The sequence below is a fragment of the Entelurus aequoreus genome, linkage group LG27, assembly GCF_033978785.1.
Source record: "Entelurus aequoreus isolate RoL-2023_Sb linkage group LG27, RoL_Eaeq_v1.1, whole genome shotgun sequence".
In the NCBI taxonomy this organism is placed as follows: domain Eukaryota; kingdom Metazoa; phylum Chordata; class Actinopteri; order Syngnathiformes; family Syngnathidae; genus Entelurus; species Entelurus aequoreus.
The window spans coordinates 3,547,568-3,566,635 of NC_084757.1; the positions used below are offsets into that span (position 1 = coordinate 3,547,568).

Consider the following 19,068-nt stretch of genomic DNA (forward strand, 5'->3'; position numbering starts at 1 on the left):
ATTTCCTTGTTCTCTGTAACAGAACAGTGCATAAATAAATAATGTACCATAATAAGTTAACAAATATCAAATACATAAAAAAGGGTTGAAGATAGGGGTGTAACGGTACACAAAAATGTCGGTTCGGTACGTACCTCGGTTTAGAGGTCACGGTTCGGTTCATTTTCAGGACAGTAAGAAAACAACAAAATATAAATGTTTTGGTTATTTATTTACCAAATGTGTAAACAATGGCCTAACATACATATACACACGGGGTCCATTGCCAGGGTTAATGTGGTCAACAAATATCAAATAAAAACTAAATAAGATAAGGCTCAGAATGTTTTTTTAACAAAACCTTTTTACATATAAAGTGCTTTTTTTGATTGATTGATTGATTGAGACTTTTATTAGTAGATTGCACAGTACAGTACATATTCCGTACAATTGACCACTAAATGCAGGCATGTGATTTTTCCGTCTAAAGTTGGAATTCCGTCTTTTTTAATCTCGGGGGAAAAAAAAAATTATCTCCCGTTTTTCTGTTTTTTTTCCGACCCTAAATCAAGATTCGAGACGTAGTTTATATTACGCCGTAGTTGATTGGTCGATATGTTCCTTGTGACCAATCAGGACATCTGTTATGAATGATGACGTTAATAACGTCATCATTCATAATGGTTACTACGGCCATTTTCCATATCTAAACAATGTCGGTTTTCGAGAGAAGGGACGCTTAACGAGTAAAATAAATTGATAAACATGTCAAAAATAAGTTTGGATGGGACTGGATGGAAAGGGAAATCACTGATACTGTTGGGAAGAAGGAAGTTACGACTTTGTTCGGTGATTTTATTCGGAAAATCGATCGTCCCGGAAAGGTTTTGTGCACGTGGTGTCATGATAATATTGACTATGGATCACGAGGTTTCAAGGCTTTGGAAGTACATGCGAAACGGCAAAAACATATGAAACAACTTGAAGCAAGGAAAACAAACTTTTCACTAGCTGGTACTTTTGGATGTCAACCGAAAGTGAGCAAACCTTACGGACTTCATCTTGTTTACATCGACAACTGCCGTAGACATCGAGAGGAAAGATCCACCCACTTCAGTTGCAGACAGGGTTGTTAATAATGAGGTAAGCTAAAAAATATTTGCATGCGAAATACGCATGTTTGTTTTAAATATTAACCAATTATTGCTTAGCGAAATATAAATGGGTTTTTCTAAAAATAAAAAGCCACGTGAAAATATATTATGAAATTACAGAAATTCAAAGAGTCGCATTATTGATTCCAGTTAACAATTTATTTGAAATAAATTTGCATATAATACTATTTTGTAATATTAAGTTCTTATGTAGTCTCTTGAAACTATTGTCAGTGGTGTAACAATCTTGAAGGTAAACATGTTCACACTTGTTTCATGCAATATGTCAGTGTCCTCACATTATTATTATTTCCTATTTTCAAATATGAGTAAACAATACTAAACATGTTGAATTATTTTCATGAATTTATATCCTATTTTGGCGAAAAGAATTAAATGTTTACATTAAATTACATGAACTGAAGTAATGTGGTAATACTGTAAATAAAGTGTAGATAATATCACTGATCAATGTGGATGTGAAATGAACACAAGATGTAAATATTAGTGACTAAATACTGTTGGGACTGAACCATATACAGTGATTCATTATTATAATTGGGTTATGTATGTTCTATTAATTTTTTCATGTCTTTAAACACTCAAATATTTTCTTCAAATGGTGCTGTCTTTGTTAATTTTAGCATGTTAAATTGGTGAAAAACCAGGACCTGACTGGGGGCCTTCGTCCCCCAGACCCCCGGAAATTTTTTCAGTCTTTTTCATTGTGGTCAAATCACATGCCTGTAAATGGTAACACCCCAATAAGTTTTTCAACTTGTTTAAGTCGGGGTCCACGTTAATCAACATTAAACTGCCTCAAGTTGTTGCTCAGATTAAATAAAATGACAAAACTTTTCTTCTACATATAAAAAGTGCAACATTAAACAGTTTCAAGTCAACTCAGCCTCAGATTAACTTTTCTTTCCCCCCCCCCAGCCTGGCTAACTTGGCAGTAAGAGGATATATGGCCTCATTGTTCTTCCACCATAGAAGTGGGTCAAAATGTAGTTTTTAATGCAATATGGACTTAAATCTGCTGCCATAAAAACATTTGTTATTGCTTTAGCCCTGCCTGACTCGCAGAGGAGAGGCTGCTTGAATGCGGTGGTGACGCTTCAAACGGGTTAGCATGTGTTATGAGAGTAGCGTATGTGTGTGTGTGGCCCTTTAATATGTGACAGCATGTGAGATGAGTGTGTGGGCGAGCGAGGTGAGGGAGCGGTAGCGTTGAGTGCGGGGAGTGGCTAGTGTTTTGTTGGATTGGCTGTGTGCAAGACCTCAATAAAGCCGCGATTTGCAACTAATCGCCAGACTCGTCATTTACCCTGGAGTCCGGAGCTGTGGAGAGTGAAGGGTGTTGCCCCCGAGAATACATCGGCCCCGGAGGAGTGTCTCCCCTGCGCTCCTCGACTACGGTCTGGGAGCCGGAAGCAGGAAAGGTGCAACACATGTTTGACATGTTGTCAGAAGCAGCTGCTGAACAATGTCTGCAAACCTCCGTCCTCCATTGTTGTATCGCGCAGCCAAAGTGTTCCCAAACGGGAGATCTTAACTAGGCAGGACGGTCTTCCAGTCTTCCGGTCGCTGCCAGCATGTGTACTCGTTCGGTACACCTCCGAACTGAACCGAAACCCCCGTACCGAAACGGTTCAATACAAATACACGTACCGTTACACGCCTAGTTGAAGATGTTCATCATGTTTATTGTTCTGTGTACTTTGTGAACACTTGCAGTCTGAACGGTCTCTTAAACTGAATCATATTGATGCTTTGCTTAATCCATTTAATTCCACATAGAGATATGCTAAAGGTTTTAAGTGTTGTACGAGCACACATATGTATGAATTGATTTTCAATTCAAAACGGTTCTCGATTGAAAGCGATGCTCGCTATATATATTATTTGGTATAATAATTGTACCGAAACTTAACTGGAAGTTAACTTGACGCGTGTGCGCATTCTTTCCTCTTCCTCCCGGCCGGTACTTCATGACAGCGTAGATAACGTAATGTATGCGCGTGGCAGGGCAGAGATAACCAAACAGGGTGTGTGTATCTTCCAGCAGAACCCAGGCCAATTCTAAGGCGTTCTATTCTGCTTTAGAGGTGGAAAATATTTCTCTAGCAATACAAAGCGTGGGGAGTTTGACCAGGGTTTATTAAATCCAAGCCTAGTTTCTAGTAAACACACTTCTAAAACGTTTCAGTTTTCTTCTCGTCAGATAAGATTTTGGTATATTAAAGGTAATATTTGACATGTTTTAGCGGTCTGGTCATCTTCAGAAAGGCCACCTGACCACTTCTAGGCGTGGCCAACCAGGCACCGGTCAGGGGCCGTACTTATCAAGCTTCTTAGAGTGCCATTTTACACTTAAGTCCTGAGAATTTGCGAAATTTAGTCCTACTCTCAAACTTAAGAATAAAAGCTTTTTATCAACGTTCTTAAGTCTAAGAATCACTCCTACTCTCCACGATATTTAAGAGACCTTCAGAGGTGTCTTAAGTGGTTAGGAGTTGCCAGCAGGGGATGGCACTGAGGCGAGAGAGACGTGCGCGAACATTCAGGGAGCGGAACGATGTCCTGGATTTGTTTGATGACGAGCAGCTGATCAAACGGTATCGTTTAGACGGAGCGGGTATTATTTTTGTCACAGATTTAATATTTTTCGATTCCATGTTGATTTCTGCATGTGGCTGCAGTGGGCTAGTATATATAGAGCCACCCACACCAGTTTCAAATTAGTTGCCTAATTAATGAATTGGAAAGAAAATGTTATGACAGTAGCGTGTGTGTGTGGCCGTGAGGTGAGTGACGTCAGTGAGTGTGTGGGCGAGAGAAGAGAAGAGAGGGAGCGGTAGCGTGAGTGCCGGCGGGGACTAGTTTGTTTTGTATTATTTTGTAGTTTATTGTCAAAATATACACTCCCATTGTCCAATTAAGTGAAGTGAAGTGAAGTGAATTACATTTATATAGCGCTTTTTCTCAAGTGACTCAAAGCGCTTTACATTGTGAAACCCAATATCTAAGTTACATTTAAACCAGTGTGGGTGGCACTGGGAGCAGGTGGGTAAAGTGTCTTGCCCAAGGACACAACGGCAGTGACTAGGATGGCGGAAGCGGGGATCGAACCTGCAACCCTCAAGTTGCTGGCACGGCCGCTCTACCAACCGAGCTATATATTAAATATTTCCAAGATATTTCTTTATTCTTAGACAACGGATTCCCTTCCGTGATTGGTCATTTCTATGGACACAGAAATGACGTCACCTAAAATTGCGTTTACGGCACATAGTAATGTCGTAATTCAGCTCTGAGTGTGACACTTAAGATTCAGTCCTACACTTCGCTGAAAGTGTGTGTAAGACGCTTGATAACTAACTTTTAAGTGCAGCTTTCAGCGAAGCATTTATTTACTCTTAAGTCAACTCTTAGCAGACTTCTTAGGAGTAATTCTGAGAAGCTTGATAAGTACGGCCCCAGGTCTACCTGGTCGGCTCCATTTCAGATCGCCGCAACATAAATAACCACATGGTGGACCGGGACAACGGCAAAATCATTGACCGAAAGCAGGAAATACAAAGCTTGATGGTTAATGCAGGACAGAGTCAAGGATACGAAGGCTCCTTTGGGCCGCTTCCTTATTTGTGTCTCCTCCTTAGTCTTTGTTTCTACTTGACCTAAATCTTGTCTGGCTAGAAGAAACTAAAACATTATTCAGTAAGAAGACATAACGAACTGTTCAGAGCTACTAAACTGGGGAAGATTTTTTTTTTAAGGTCTGGGAAAACTGCGTCAAGTGGTTAGTTTTGTTGTTTATGGAATCAGTTCTGCATACTGGATCCAGGGGCGTAACACCACATTCTGGGGCCCCACGCACAAGACTCCCCGCAAACACTCATTGTATCATGTTAGATTTTTGTTACACAAATCAATACAAAGTGGCCAGAATATGAATGTTCATCACTTAAAATGTTAAATGCAAATTATATTAACACATAATTCAGTGTTTCCCATAAACTGCCAAGATACCTGTGGCGGTGGGGGCGTGGTCACCATGACATCATCGAGTAATTTGCATAATTTACTACAATGATATGATTTACTCTAAAAAGGCTCAAAAAATGTATACTTACTAATTAATAATAACAGTTTTGTTTTAAACGTCCATCCATCCATCCATTTTACAATATAATTACAACACTTTATGTACATATTTATATACAGATTTGAACAATAAGTTATTCACTGAAATATATTTATTAATTGTGGTTCTTACAAAAAATATATCTTATAAAATATAAAAGCTAAAATGTCTCTTAAAGCTCTGCCCCTTTAATTAGTGCATACTAAATAATTCAACTTTAGCCTGCTACTACAACCATATTATTTACCAGCAACATAAAGTGAAACAGAGGCAGAGGTGTCCTGCCACAGTCAGTAAAAAATAAACAGAAAACAGTAGTGGTCAAATACAAATAAGGCAACAAGAGAAGTATCCTACACTTCTCTTTTGTAAAGTAAATGTGAACAGCCTATATGGGCATCTACATCAACTATATGATTTTCCTGAGAAGCTGCACAGGACAAAAATAAATTAAAAAAATAAAAACTTTTTATTTTATTTTTTATTTGTGGCGGACGTAATTCTTTCGTGGCGGGCCGCCACAAATAAATGAATGTGTGGGAAACACTGTAATTATTGTACTGCCTCCCTCGGTCTTTAAAATCTATTGTTGACCTCCGTTTCTAACTTTAATTGAGGGTCTTTGAACGCACCACAGTTATGTCCACATATGCTGCCACGGATAGATTTAGTGTATTGTTACCTTTTGTCTATCACCTCATTATTGCTCCAAAATGCTGGTGCTATGTGAGAATGCTCATTAAAGGGTCATATTATGATCATTTTTCCACGTTTAAAACACTTTTGACTTTTGGTGAAAATGTTGCATAGACGATGTTTTACAGACCATCTTCAAGCCACTTTCTGACAGTCTCTTTGTCAGCAATGTCGTAGTTTTTAGCGCTTCCATAACGAGTCTACTGACAGATGTAAGTTGGAACTATACGCTGCTTTGTTTTACACACGGCAACAGTGGAGGATGCATGTGCATGTACGAGCCAGTCTGCCCCTCAACAAGAGGATAGTGAAAAAGGAGCTTATGGGCTACAGAGTTGTACTATGATAGCGGACAAAGCACTTTGGGTAACTCTCTATAGTCTCTACTAGGGTTGTCTACATACCAACATTTTAGTAGTGGTACCAAAATGTATTTCGATACTTTTCTAAATAAAGGGGACCACATAAAATGGCATTTTTGTCTTTATTTGAACAAAAAATCTTAGGGTGGATGAAACATATGCTTATTATTGTAATTTAGTCCTTAAATAAAATAGTGAACATACTAGACAACTTGTCTTTTAGTAGTAAGTAAACAAACAAAGACTCCTAATTAGTCTGCTGACGTATGCAGTAACATATTGTGTCATTTATACACCTATTATTTTGTACACATTATGAGGGACAAACTGTAAAAATGGATCTACTTGTTCATTTACCGTTAATATCTGCTTATTTCATGTTTTTCTATCTAAACTTCTGTTAAAATGTAATAGTCACTTATTCTTCTCTTCTTTGATACTTTACATTAGTTTTGGATGATACCACACATTTAGGTATGGATCCGATACCAAGTAGTTACAGGATCGTACATTGGTCATATTCAAAGTCCAGTGACGTATTTACTGAGTTCATAAACATAATATTTTGTGATGATAAAAAATATCGATGTAATCATATTAGTATCGACTAAATACGCTCTTGTACTTGGTATCATTACAGTGGATGTCAGGTGTAGATCCACCCATGGCGTTTGTTTACATTGTGACGCTGGTGAGCTATTGTATCCTCCTACGGTGTGTAGTGAAGCATGTTTAGCTATTCCTTGTCCTCCAGTGATAATGTACGTGCAAGAAACTTATTTTATTTGTCGCCATAGAGACCAGGATTAGTGATTTAGAAGCGGATGGATGTTAGCTGCTAGCTAGCTAGCCATGTCTTAAAGCAGCTCTTCCTGAGGGTGTTTCAGTGTTATAACTTCACCTTTATCGTCACTTTTTACACCAAAATGCGTCCATTCTCCCTTTTCTGTCTACACACTGTGTCTGCTTGTAAGTACTCTGTGTGTGTGCGCTGCCGAACATGCTTCTCTGCTCGCAAAACCAGCAATGTCCCCACGTGAAGCGGTACTTTTCAAACAGAGTATAGTACCGCTTTTGATTGATTAGTACCGCGGTCCTATACTAGTAGCGGTATACCGTCCAACCCTAGTGTCGACCATATATGGAGACATCCGCTGACGAGTCGTCACTATTGGGGCAAATTTCCCTTGTGGATGAATAAAATGTGTCGAAGTCTAAGTTCCAAATGGCTGGTTTAGAGGAAGTACAAAAGAAGGCAAGATTGTTTCATAAACATTTCCACCATGTCTCTGTCATGATCCGTCACCCGGGTCATGGCATGGTTTGGCTTTGGTACTTTTTCTGTTTCCTGCGTGCACCCTTTTTCCCTGTTTTCTGTTGGTTTCCATGGCCACTGATTCTCCTCACCTGTCTTAGTTTGGCAATTAGTGTTCCCAGCAGGTGTTTTGGTTAACCCCTCCCCTTTATAGTTCCCTGTCAGCCATCATTAGTTGCTGGGTCAATAATGTGTGTTAGACCAGTGTTTTTCAACCTTTTTTGAGCCAAGGCACATTTTTTGCGTTGAAAAAATGCGGAGTCACACCACCAGCAGAAATCATTAAAAAACGAAACTCAGTGGACAGTAAAAAGTCGTTGGATATGACTTTAAAGCATAACCAAGCATACATCACTATAGCTCTTGTCTCAAAGTAGGTGTACTGTCACCACCTGTCGCATAACACCTTGACTTATTTGGACTTTTTTGCTGTTTTCCTGTGTGTAGTGTGTTACTTCTTGTCTTGTGCTCCTATTTTGGTGGCTTTTTCTCTTTTTTTGGTATTTTCCTGTAGCAGTTTCATGTCTTACTTTGAGCGATATTTCCCCGCATCTACTTTGTTTTAGCAATCAAGAATATTTCAGTTGTTTTTATCCTTCTTTGTGGGGACATTGTCGATTGTCATGTCATGTTCAAATGTACATTGTCTTTGCTCCACAGTAAGTCTTTGCTGTCGTCCAGCATTCTGTTTTTCTTTACTTTGTAGCCTGTTCAGTTTTAGTTCCGTTTTCCATAGCCTTCCCTAAGCTTCAATGCCTTTTTAGGGACACTCGCCTTTTGTTTATTTTTGGGTTACGATGTTTACAAAGCAATTAGCCACCTACTGATATGGAAGAGTATTACACGGTTACTCTGCCGAGCTCCAGACAACAACGGCACTATATTTTTAACCCGAGTAGGTGAAATTAGATAATCTCCCACGGCACACCAGATTGTATCTCACCGCGGCACAGTGGTTGAAAAACACTGCTATAGGCAACAGTTACGTTCTCCTGGTTTTTCTCCTCGCTCTAGTGATCTTTGTACACACTAGCATTCCCCATTTTTCACCCTCGGTGACATTTTGGTTTTGTTTAGCTCCACGCTTGTCGGCGTCCGCAGTTTTGTATTTTGTAATTTATTAAAGAAAGCTTAATCTTACCTGTTTGTTTCCTGCGTCGAAGGGAAGACGACAATCGCAGCTATGCGTCAAAGACATAACAGTCTCCGCTGTTTGATTTCCCATTTTCGGGACCTATGCAGATCCCAAATTCAGGGACGTGAGCACCTTTAGAGGGGAAAAAGATGAACATTTAGAAAATAATAACAATAGATTGTATTTGTAAAAAGCACTTTACATTGAGCAAACAACCTCAAAGTGCTACAGTGTATTAAAAAAAAAAATAAAAATCCATCCATCTTCTTCCGCTTATCCGAGGTGGGGTCGCGGGGGCAGCAGCCTAAGCAGGGAAGCCCAGAATTCCCTCTCCCCAGCCACTTTGTCCAGCTCCTCCCAGGGGGATCCCGAGGTGTTCCCAGGCCAGCCGGGACACATAGTCTTCCAAACGTGTCCTGGGTCTTCCCCGTGGCCTCCTGCCGGTCGGACGTGCCCTAAACACCTCCCTAGGGAGGCGTTCGGGTGGCATCCTGGCCAGATGCCCGAACCACCTCATCTGTTTCCTCTCGATAATAAAAAAAAAAAAAAAAAAAACTAGAACAGCCTAATAGCTAGAACTAATATGCATATATCTAAAAAAAAAAAAAAAGGCTTTTTTTTAAAAGAAGGGTTTTTAAGCCTTTTTAAAAGCTTCCACAGTCTGTGGTGCCCTCAGGTGGTCAGGGAGCCCGGTCCCCCATTGTTCGTAGCTTTGTCCAAAATAGGAACATTTCTGCTGCCACACAAACCCAGGGAGTTTTATTTTGAAAATCAAGACCACATTTCCTGCTATTGGGTGAATGTCTGGACTAACTTTTAGATGTATTCTTGTCTACAGACCTGGTGGACACTAACTAGATGACAATATTCTTGTCTACAGACCTGGTGGACACTAACTAGATGACAATATTCTTGTCTACAGACCTGGTGGACACTAACTAGATGACAATATTCTTGTCTACAGACCTGGTGGACACTAACTAGATGACAATATTCTTGTCTACAGACCTGGTGGACACTAACTAGATGACAATATTCTTGTCTACAGACCTGGTGGACACTAACTAGATGACAATATTCTTGTCTACAGACCTGGTGGACACTAACTAGATGACAATATTCTTGTCTACAGACCTGGTGGACACTAACTAGATGACAATATTCTTGTCTACAGACCTGGTGGACACTAACTAGATGACAATATTCTTGTCTACAGACCTGGTGGACACTAACTAGATGACAATATTCTTGTCTACAGACCTGGTGGACACTAACTAGATGACAATATTCTTGTCTACAGACCTGGTGGACACTAACTAGATGACAATATTCTTGTCTACAGACCTGGTGGACACTAACTAGATGACAATATTCTTGTCTACAGACCTGGTGGACACTAACTAGATGACAATATTCTTGTCTACAGACCTGGTGGACACTAACTAGATGACAATATTCTTGTCTACAGACCTGGTGGACACTAACTAGATGACAATATTCTTGTCTACAGACCTGGTGGACACTAACTAGATGACAATATTCTTGTCTACAGACCTGGTGGACACTAACTAGATGACAATATTCTTGTCTACAGACCTGGTGGACACTAACTAGATGACAATATTCTTGTCTACAGACCTGGTGGACACTAACTAGATGACAATATTCTTGTCTACAGACCTGGTGGACACTAACTAGATGACAATAAATACCAAGGTCAACTTTGCGCATTTGTCTTTTTGCCTCAAAAGGTGCTGACAATCCTTCCTTGTGATATCACATGAGCGATATCACATGAGCGATATCAAATGAGCGATATCACATGAGCGATATATCACATGAGCGAGATATCACATGAGCGATATCACATGAGCGAGATATCAAATGAGCGATATATCAAATGAGCGATATATCAAATGAGCGATATTACATGAGCAATATTGCCAAATGAGCGATATCACATGAGCGATATTCACATGAGCGAGATATCACATGAGCGAGATATCAAATGAGCGATATCTCACGTGAGCGATATCTCACGTGAGCGATATCTCACGTGAGCGATATCAAATGAGGGATATCAAATGAGGGATACATCAAATGAGGGATATCACATGAGCGATATTCACATGAGCGATATATCACATGAGCGATATCAAATGAGCGATATCAAATGAGCGATATCTCACGTGAGCGATATCTCACGTGAACGATATATCACGTGAGCGATATCAAATGAGGGATATCAAATGAGGGATACATCAGATGAGCGATATCAGATGAGCGATATCACATGAGCGATATTCACGTGAGCGATATCTCACGTGAGCGATATATCACGTGAGCGATATATCACGTGAGCGATATCAAATGAGGGATATCAAATGAGGGATACATCAGATGAGCGATATCAGATGAGCGATATCAGATGAGCGATATCAGATGAGCGATATTCACATGAGGGATATCTCTCGTGAGCGATATATCACGTGAGCGATATATCACGTGAGCGATATCAAATGAGGGATATCAAATGAGGGATATATCAGATGAGCGATATCAGATGAGCGATATCACATGAGCGATATTCACATGAGCAATATCAAATGAGCGATATTCACATGAGCGATATCACATGAGCAATATATCACATGAGCAATATATCACATTAGCGAGATATCACATGAGCGATATATCAAATGAGCGATATCTCACATGAGCGATATCACATGAGCGAGATATCACATGAGCGATATATCAAATGAGCGATATATCACATGAGCGATATCACATGAGCGAGATATCACATGAGCGAGATATCACATGAGCGATATATCAAATGAGCGATATCTCACGTGAGTAATATCTCATGTGAGCGATATATCACATGAGCGATATCACATGAGCAATATCGCCAAATGAGCGATATCACATGAGCGATATATCACATGAGCGATATCACATGAGCGAGATATCACATGAGCGATATATCCCATGAGCGAGATATCACATGAGCGATATCACATGAGCGATATATCAAATGAGCGATATATCACATGAGCGATATATCCCATGAGCAATATATCACATGAGCGATATCACATGAGCGATATATCAAATGAGCGATATATCAAATGAGCGATATATCCCATGAGCGATATATCACATGAGCGATATATCACATGAGCGATATCACATGAGCGATATATCAAATGAGCGATATATCAAATGAGCGATATATCAAATGAGCGATATATCAAATGAGCGATATATCACATGAGCGATATATCACATGAGCGATATATCCCATGAGCGATATATCACATGAGCGATATATCACATGAGCGATATATCACATGAGCGATATATCACATGAGCGATATCACATGAGCGATATCACATGAGCGATATATCAAATGAGCGATATATCAAATGAGCGATATATCCCATGAGCGATATATCACATGAGCGATATATCACATGAGCGATATCACATGAGCGATACATCAAATGAGCGATATATCACATGAGCGATATCACATGAGCGATATATCACATGAGCGATATATCAAATGAGCGATATATCACATGAGCGATATATCCCATGAGCGATATATCACATGAGCGATATCACATGAGCGATATATCAAATGAGCGATATATCCCATGAGCGATATATCCCATGAGCGATATATCACATGAGCGATATATCACATGAGCGATATCACATGAGCGATATATCAAATGAGCGATATATCAAATGAGCGATATATCACATGAGCGATATATCACATGAGCAATATATCCCATGAGCGATATATCCCATGAGCGATATATCACATGAGCGATATATCACATGAGCGATATATCACATGAGCGATATATCACATGAGCGATATCACATGAGCGATATCACATGAGCGATATATCAAATGAGCGATATATCAAATGAGCGATATATCCCATGAGCGATATATCACATGAGCGATATATCACATGAGCGATACATCACATGAGCGATATATCACATGAGCGATATATCCCATGAGCGATATATCCCATGAGCGATATATCACATGAGCGATATATCACATGAGCGATATATCACATGAGCGATATATCACATGAGCGATATCACATGAGCGATATCACATGAGCGATATATCAAATGAGTGATATATCAAATGAGCGATATATCCCATGAGCGATATATCACATGAGCGATATATCACATGAGCGATACATCACATGAGCGATATATCACATGAGCGATATATCACATGAGCGATATATCACATGAGCGATATATCACATGAGCGATATCACATGAGCGATATATCAAATGAGCGATATATCAAATGAGCGATATATCCCATGAGCGATATATCACATGAGCGATATATCACATGAGCGATACATCACATGAGCGATATATCACATGAGCGATATATCAAATGAGCAATATATCAAATGAGCGATATCACATGAGCGATATCACATGAGCGATATATCACATGAGCGATACATCAAATGAGCGATATATCACATGAGCGATATCACATGAGCGATATATCACATGAGCGATATATCAAATGAGCGATATATCACATGAGCGATATATCCCATGAGCGATATATCACATGAGCGATATCACATGAGCGATATATCAAATGAGCGATATATCCCATGAGCGATATATCCCATGAGCGATATATCACATGAGCGATATATCACATGAGCGATATCACATGAGCGATATATCAAATGAGCGATATATCAAATGAGCGATATATCAAATGAGCGATATATCACATGAGCGATATATCACATGAGCGATATATCCCATGAGCGATATATCCCATGAGCGATATATCACATGAGCGATATATCACATGAGCGATATATCACATGAGCGATATATCACATGAGCGATATCACATGAGCGATATCACATGAGCGATATATCAAATGAGCGATATATCAAATGAGCGATATATCCCATGAGCGATATATCACATGAGCGATATATCACATGAGCGATACATCACATGAGCGATATATCACATGAGCGATATATCAAATGAGCGATATATCACATGAGCGATATATCACATGAGCGATATCACATGAGCGATATATCAAATGAGCGATATATCAAATGAGCGATATATCCCATGAGCGATAAGCGATATATCCCATGAGCGATATATCACATGAGCGATATATCACATGAGCGATACATCACATGAGCGATATATCCCATGAGCGATATATCAAATGAGCGATATATCAAATGAGCGATATCACATGAGCGATATATCACATGAGCGATACATCACATGAGCGATATATCCCATGAGCGATATATCAAATGAGCAATATATCAAATGAGCGATATCAAATGAGCGATATCAAATGAGCGATGTCTTGGGCATCCCGACTCACCCCGCCTCTCCCTCTCAGGTCTGTCACACTTCCCACGCTCTGAGAAGTTGGAGATCTCCTTCAGCATGAGCGACCCCAAGTCCTACGAGAAGTACGTGGACACCATGGCCACCTTCCTCAAACTGTACAACGACGACATCCAGGCCGACACCCAGAAGTTTGAAGACTGTGAAGGCAAGTAGGAAAGTCCATCACACCAGCTGGTCTCCAACTAAACTATTGACATAAACACGCTAACTCTGCACTTTCCCCTGTGATAGATGTCATTTATCACATACACAAACGTTAGCAACATGCTAACACTGCATTCCAACAGCGTGCTTGCTTAGCAATACTAGCATAGCCATGCGAGCTACATGCTAACATTATACATGTTAGGTTAACAACACTAATGTAGCTATGTGAGCTACATGCTAACATTACACATGTTAGGTTAGCAACACTAATGTAGCTATGTGAGCTACATGCTAACATTACACATGTTAGGTTAACAACACTAATGTAGCTATGTGAGCTACATGCTAACATTATAATTTCACATCATGCTGAGTTAGCATAACAAGCATAGCTATGTGAGCTACATGCTAACATTACACATGTTAGGTTAGCAACACTAATGTAGCTATGTGAGCTACATGCTAACATTATACATGTTAGGTTAACAACACTAATGTAGCTATGTGATCTACATGCTAACATTATACATGTTAGGTTAACAACACTAATGTAGCTATGTGATCTACATGCTAACATTATAATTTCACATCATGCTAAGTTAGCATAACAAGCATAGCTATGTGAGCTACATGCTAACATTACACATGTTAGGTTAGCAACACTAATGTAGCTATGTGAGCTACATGCTAACATTACACATGTTAGGTTAGCAACACTAATTTAGCTATGTGAGCTACATGCTAACATTACACATGTTAGGTTAGCAACACTAATGTAGCTATGTGAGCTACATGCTAACATTACTCATGTTAGGTTAGCAACACTAATTTAGCTATGTGAGCTACATGCTAACATTACCTTCCAACATCATGCTAGGTTAGCAACACTAGCATAGCTATGTGAGCGACATGCTAACATTAGTCATGTTAGGTTAGCAACACTAATGTAGCTATGTGAGCTACATGCTAACATTACTCATGTTAGGTTAGCAACACTAATTTAGCTATGTGAGCTACATGCTAACATTACCTTCCAACATCATGCTAGGTTAGCAACACTAGCATAGCTATGTGAGCAACATGCTAACATCTTGCTAGGTTAGCAACACTAGCATAGCTATGTGAGCTACATGCTAACATCATGCTAGGTTAGCACAGCTATGATGTCGTCATGAAAAGTGTGTGAGGTTGATTATGTTTGGAGCTGAGGACACGGGACTATTAGAAGATTAGTCAGACCATAAACCAGCGCACCTGTCGCCACCATGCAGACGACTCTTCCTACAAGGAGCGCAGCTTGGAGAGTGAGGTGCGCAAAGCCTGCCGCTTCAGGAAGACCAATCTGGACGTCTGCTCTGGCGATGTGGACCCCTCCTTCGGCTTCAGCGAGGGGAAGCCGTGCATCATCACCAAGCTCAACAGGATCGTCAACTTCAGGCCCAAAGTGAGTCTCAACCTTCTGCTTTTTGGAACTTTGTCTTAATCATTCACACTCCTTATGTAGGACATGTTGTTCTAGTTGTATGCATTCTAAGTCATAAATACACTTTAGCAGAAGTCGGCTAACAATGAAAGTAATGTGAGGGACTCTATTCTGTCTATAAATGTACTTTTATATACACGCTGTATGTATATATGTAGTTTTATACACACACTAAGTATATATGTAGTTTTATACACACACTGTAAGTATATATGTAGTTTTATACACACGCTGTAAGTATATATGTAGTTTTATACACACACTGTAAGTATATATGTAGTTTTATGCACACGCTGTATGTATATATGTAGTTTTATACACGCTGTAAGTATATATGTAGTTTTATGAACACGCTGTATGTATATATGTAGTTTTATACACACGCTGTATGTATATATGTAGTTTTATACACGCTGTAAGTATATATGTAGTTTTATACACGCTGTAAGTATATATGTAGTTTTATGCACACGCTGTATGTATATATGTAGTTTTATACACGCTGTAAGTATATATGTAGTTTTATGAACACGCTGTATGTATATATGTAGTTTTATGCACACGCTGTATGTATATATGTATATATGTAGTTTTATACAGGCTGTATGTATATATGTAGTTTTATGCACGCTGTAAGTATATATGTAGTTTTATGCACACGCTGTAAGTATATATGTAGTTTTATGCACACGCTGTAAGTATATATGTAGTTTTATGCACACGCTGTATGTATATATGTAGTTTTATACACGCTGTAAGTATATATGTAGTTTTATGCACACGCTGTATGTATATATGTAGTTTTATGCACACGCTGTATGTATATATGTAGTTTTATACACGCTGTAAGTATATATGTAGTTTTATGCACACGCTGTATGTATATATGTAGTTTTATACACGCTGTAAGTATATATATAGTTTTATATACACGCTGTATGTATATATGTAGTTTTATACACGCTGTAAGTATATATGTAGTTTTATATACACGCTGTATGTATATATGTAGTTTTATGCACACGCTGTATGTATATATGTAGTTTTATACACGCTGTAAGTATATATGTAGTTTTATACACACGCTGTATGTATATATGTAGTTTTATACACACGCTGTATGTATATATGTAGTTTTATACACGCTGTAAGTATATATGTAGTTTTATACACACGCTGTATGTATATATGTAGTTTTATATACACGCTGTAAGTATATATGTAGTTTTATATACACGCTGTATGTATATATGTAGTTTTATACACACGCTGTATGAATATATGTAGTTTTATACACACGCTGTATGTATATATGTAGTTTTATACACTCTGTATGTATATATGTAGTTTTATACACGCTGTAAGTATATATGTAGTTTTATATACACGCTGTAAGTATATATGTAGTTTTATACACGCTGTAAGTATATATGTAGTTTTATACACGCTGTATGTATATATGTAGTTTTATACACACTCTGTATGTATATATGTAGTTTTATACACGCTGTAAGTATATATGTAGTTTTATATACACGCTGTAAGTATATATGTAGTTTTATATACACGCTGTATGTATATATGTAGTTTTATACACACGCTGTATGAATATATGTAGTTTTATACACACGCTGTATGTATATATGTAGTTTTATACACTCTGTATGTATATATGTAGTTTTATACACGCTGTAAGTATATATGTAGTTTTATATACACGCTGTAAGTATATATGTAGTTTTATACACACGCTGTATGTATATATGTAGTTTTATACACGCTGTATGTATATATGTAGTTTTATACACACTGTATGTATATATGTAGTTTTATATACACGCTGTATGTATATATGTAGTTTTATATACACGCTGTAAGTATATATGTAGTTTTATATACACGCTGTAAGTATATATGTAGTTTTATACACACGCTGTAAGTATATATGTAGTTTTATACACACGCTGTATGTATATATGTAGTTTTATACACGCTGTATGTATATATGTAGTTTTATACACGCTGTAAGTATATATGTAGTTTTATACACGCTGTAAGTATATATGTAGTTTTATACACACGCTGTAAGTATATATGTAGTTTTATACACACGCTGTATGTATATATGTAGTTTTATACACGCTGTATGTATATATGTAGTTTTATACACGCTGTAAGTATATATGTAATGTAGTTTTATATACACGCTGTAAGTATATATGTAATGTAGTTTTATATACACGCTGTAAGTATATATGTAATGTAGTTTTATATACACGCTGTAAGTATATATGTAATGTAGTTTTATATACACGCTGTAAGTATATATGTAGTGTAGTTTTATATACACGCTGTATATATATATACGAAGACAACATATTTGATGTTCAAACTAATAAACATTTTTTTTGTGCAAATAATCATTAACTTTAGAATTTGATGTCAGCAACACGTGACAAAGAAGTTGGGAAAGGTGGCAATAAATACTGATAAAGTTGAGGAATGCTCATCAAACACTTATTTGGAACATCCCACAGGTGAGCAGGCAAATTGGGAACAGGTGGGTGCCATGATTGGGTATAAAAGTAGATTCCATGAAATGCTCAGTCATTCACAAACAAGGATGGGGCGAGGGTCACCACTTTGTCAACAAATGCCTGAGCAAATTGTTGAACAGTTTAAGAACAACATTTCTCAAGCAGTTATTGCAAGGAATTTAGGGATTTCAACATCTACGCTCCGTAATATCATCAAAGGGTTCAGAGAATCTGGAGAAATCACTGCACGTAAGCAGCTAAGCCCGTGACCTTCCATCCCTCAGGCGGTACTGCATCAACAAGCGACATCAGTGTGTAAAGGATATCACCACATGGGCTCAGGAACACTTCAGAAACCCACTGTCAGTAACTACAGTTGGTCGCTACATCTGTAAGTGCAAGTTAGAACTCTCCTATGCAAGGCGAAAACCATTTATCAACAACACCCAGAAACGTCGTCAGCTTCGCTGGGCCTGAGCTCATCTAAGATGGACTGATACAAAGTGGAAAAGTGTTCTGTGGTCTGACGAGTCCACATTTCAAATTGTTTTTGGAAACTGTGGACGTCGTGTCCTCCGGACCAAAGAGGAAAAGAACCATCCGGACTGTTCTAGGGTGAAAGTGTAAAAGTCAGCATGT

General features: G+C 38.5%; 1 protein-coding gene across 2 annotated transcripts in view; it reads left to right on the plus strand.

Moving 5' to 3' along the window:
* The window catches only part of atp1b1a (ATPase Na+/K+ transporting subunit beta 1a), a 181,571-nt gene that overhangs the window by 158,190 nt on the left and 4,313 nt on the right, over nt 1-19,068 (plus strand). For both annotated transcript variants that reach the window (XM_062038550.1, XM_062038549.1), the window contains exons 3-4: nt 14,252-14,407; nt 15,681-15,853. In XM_062038550.1, coding sequence (XP_061894534.1) covers nt 14,252-14,407; nt 15,681-15,853 — 329 coding nt within the window. The remainder of the gene's footprint in view (nt 1-14,251; nt 14,408-15,680; nt 15,854-19,068) is intronic.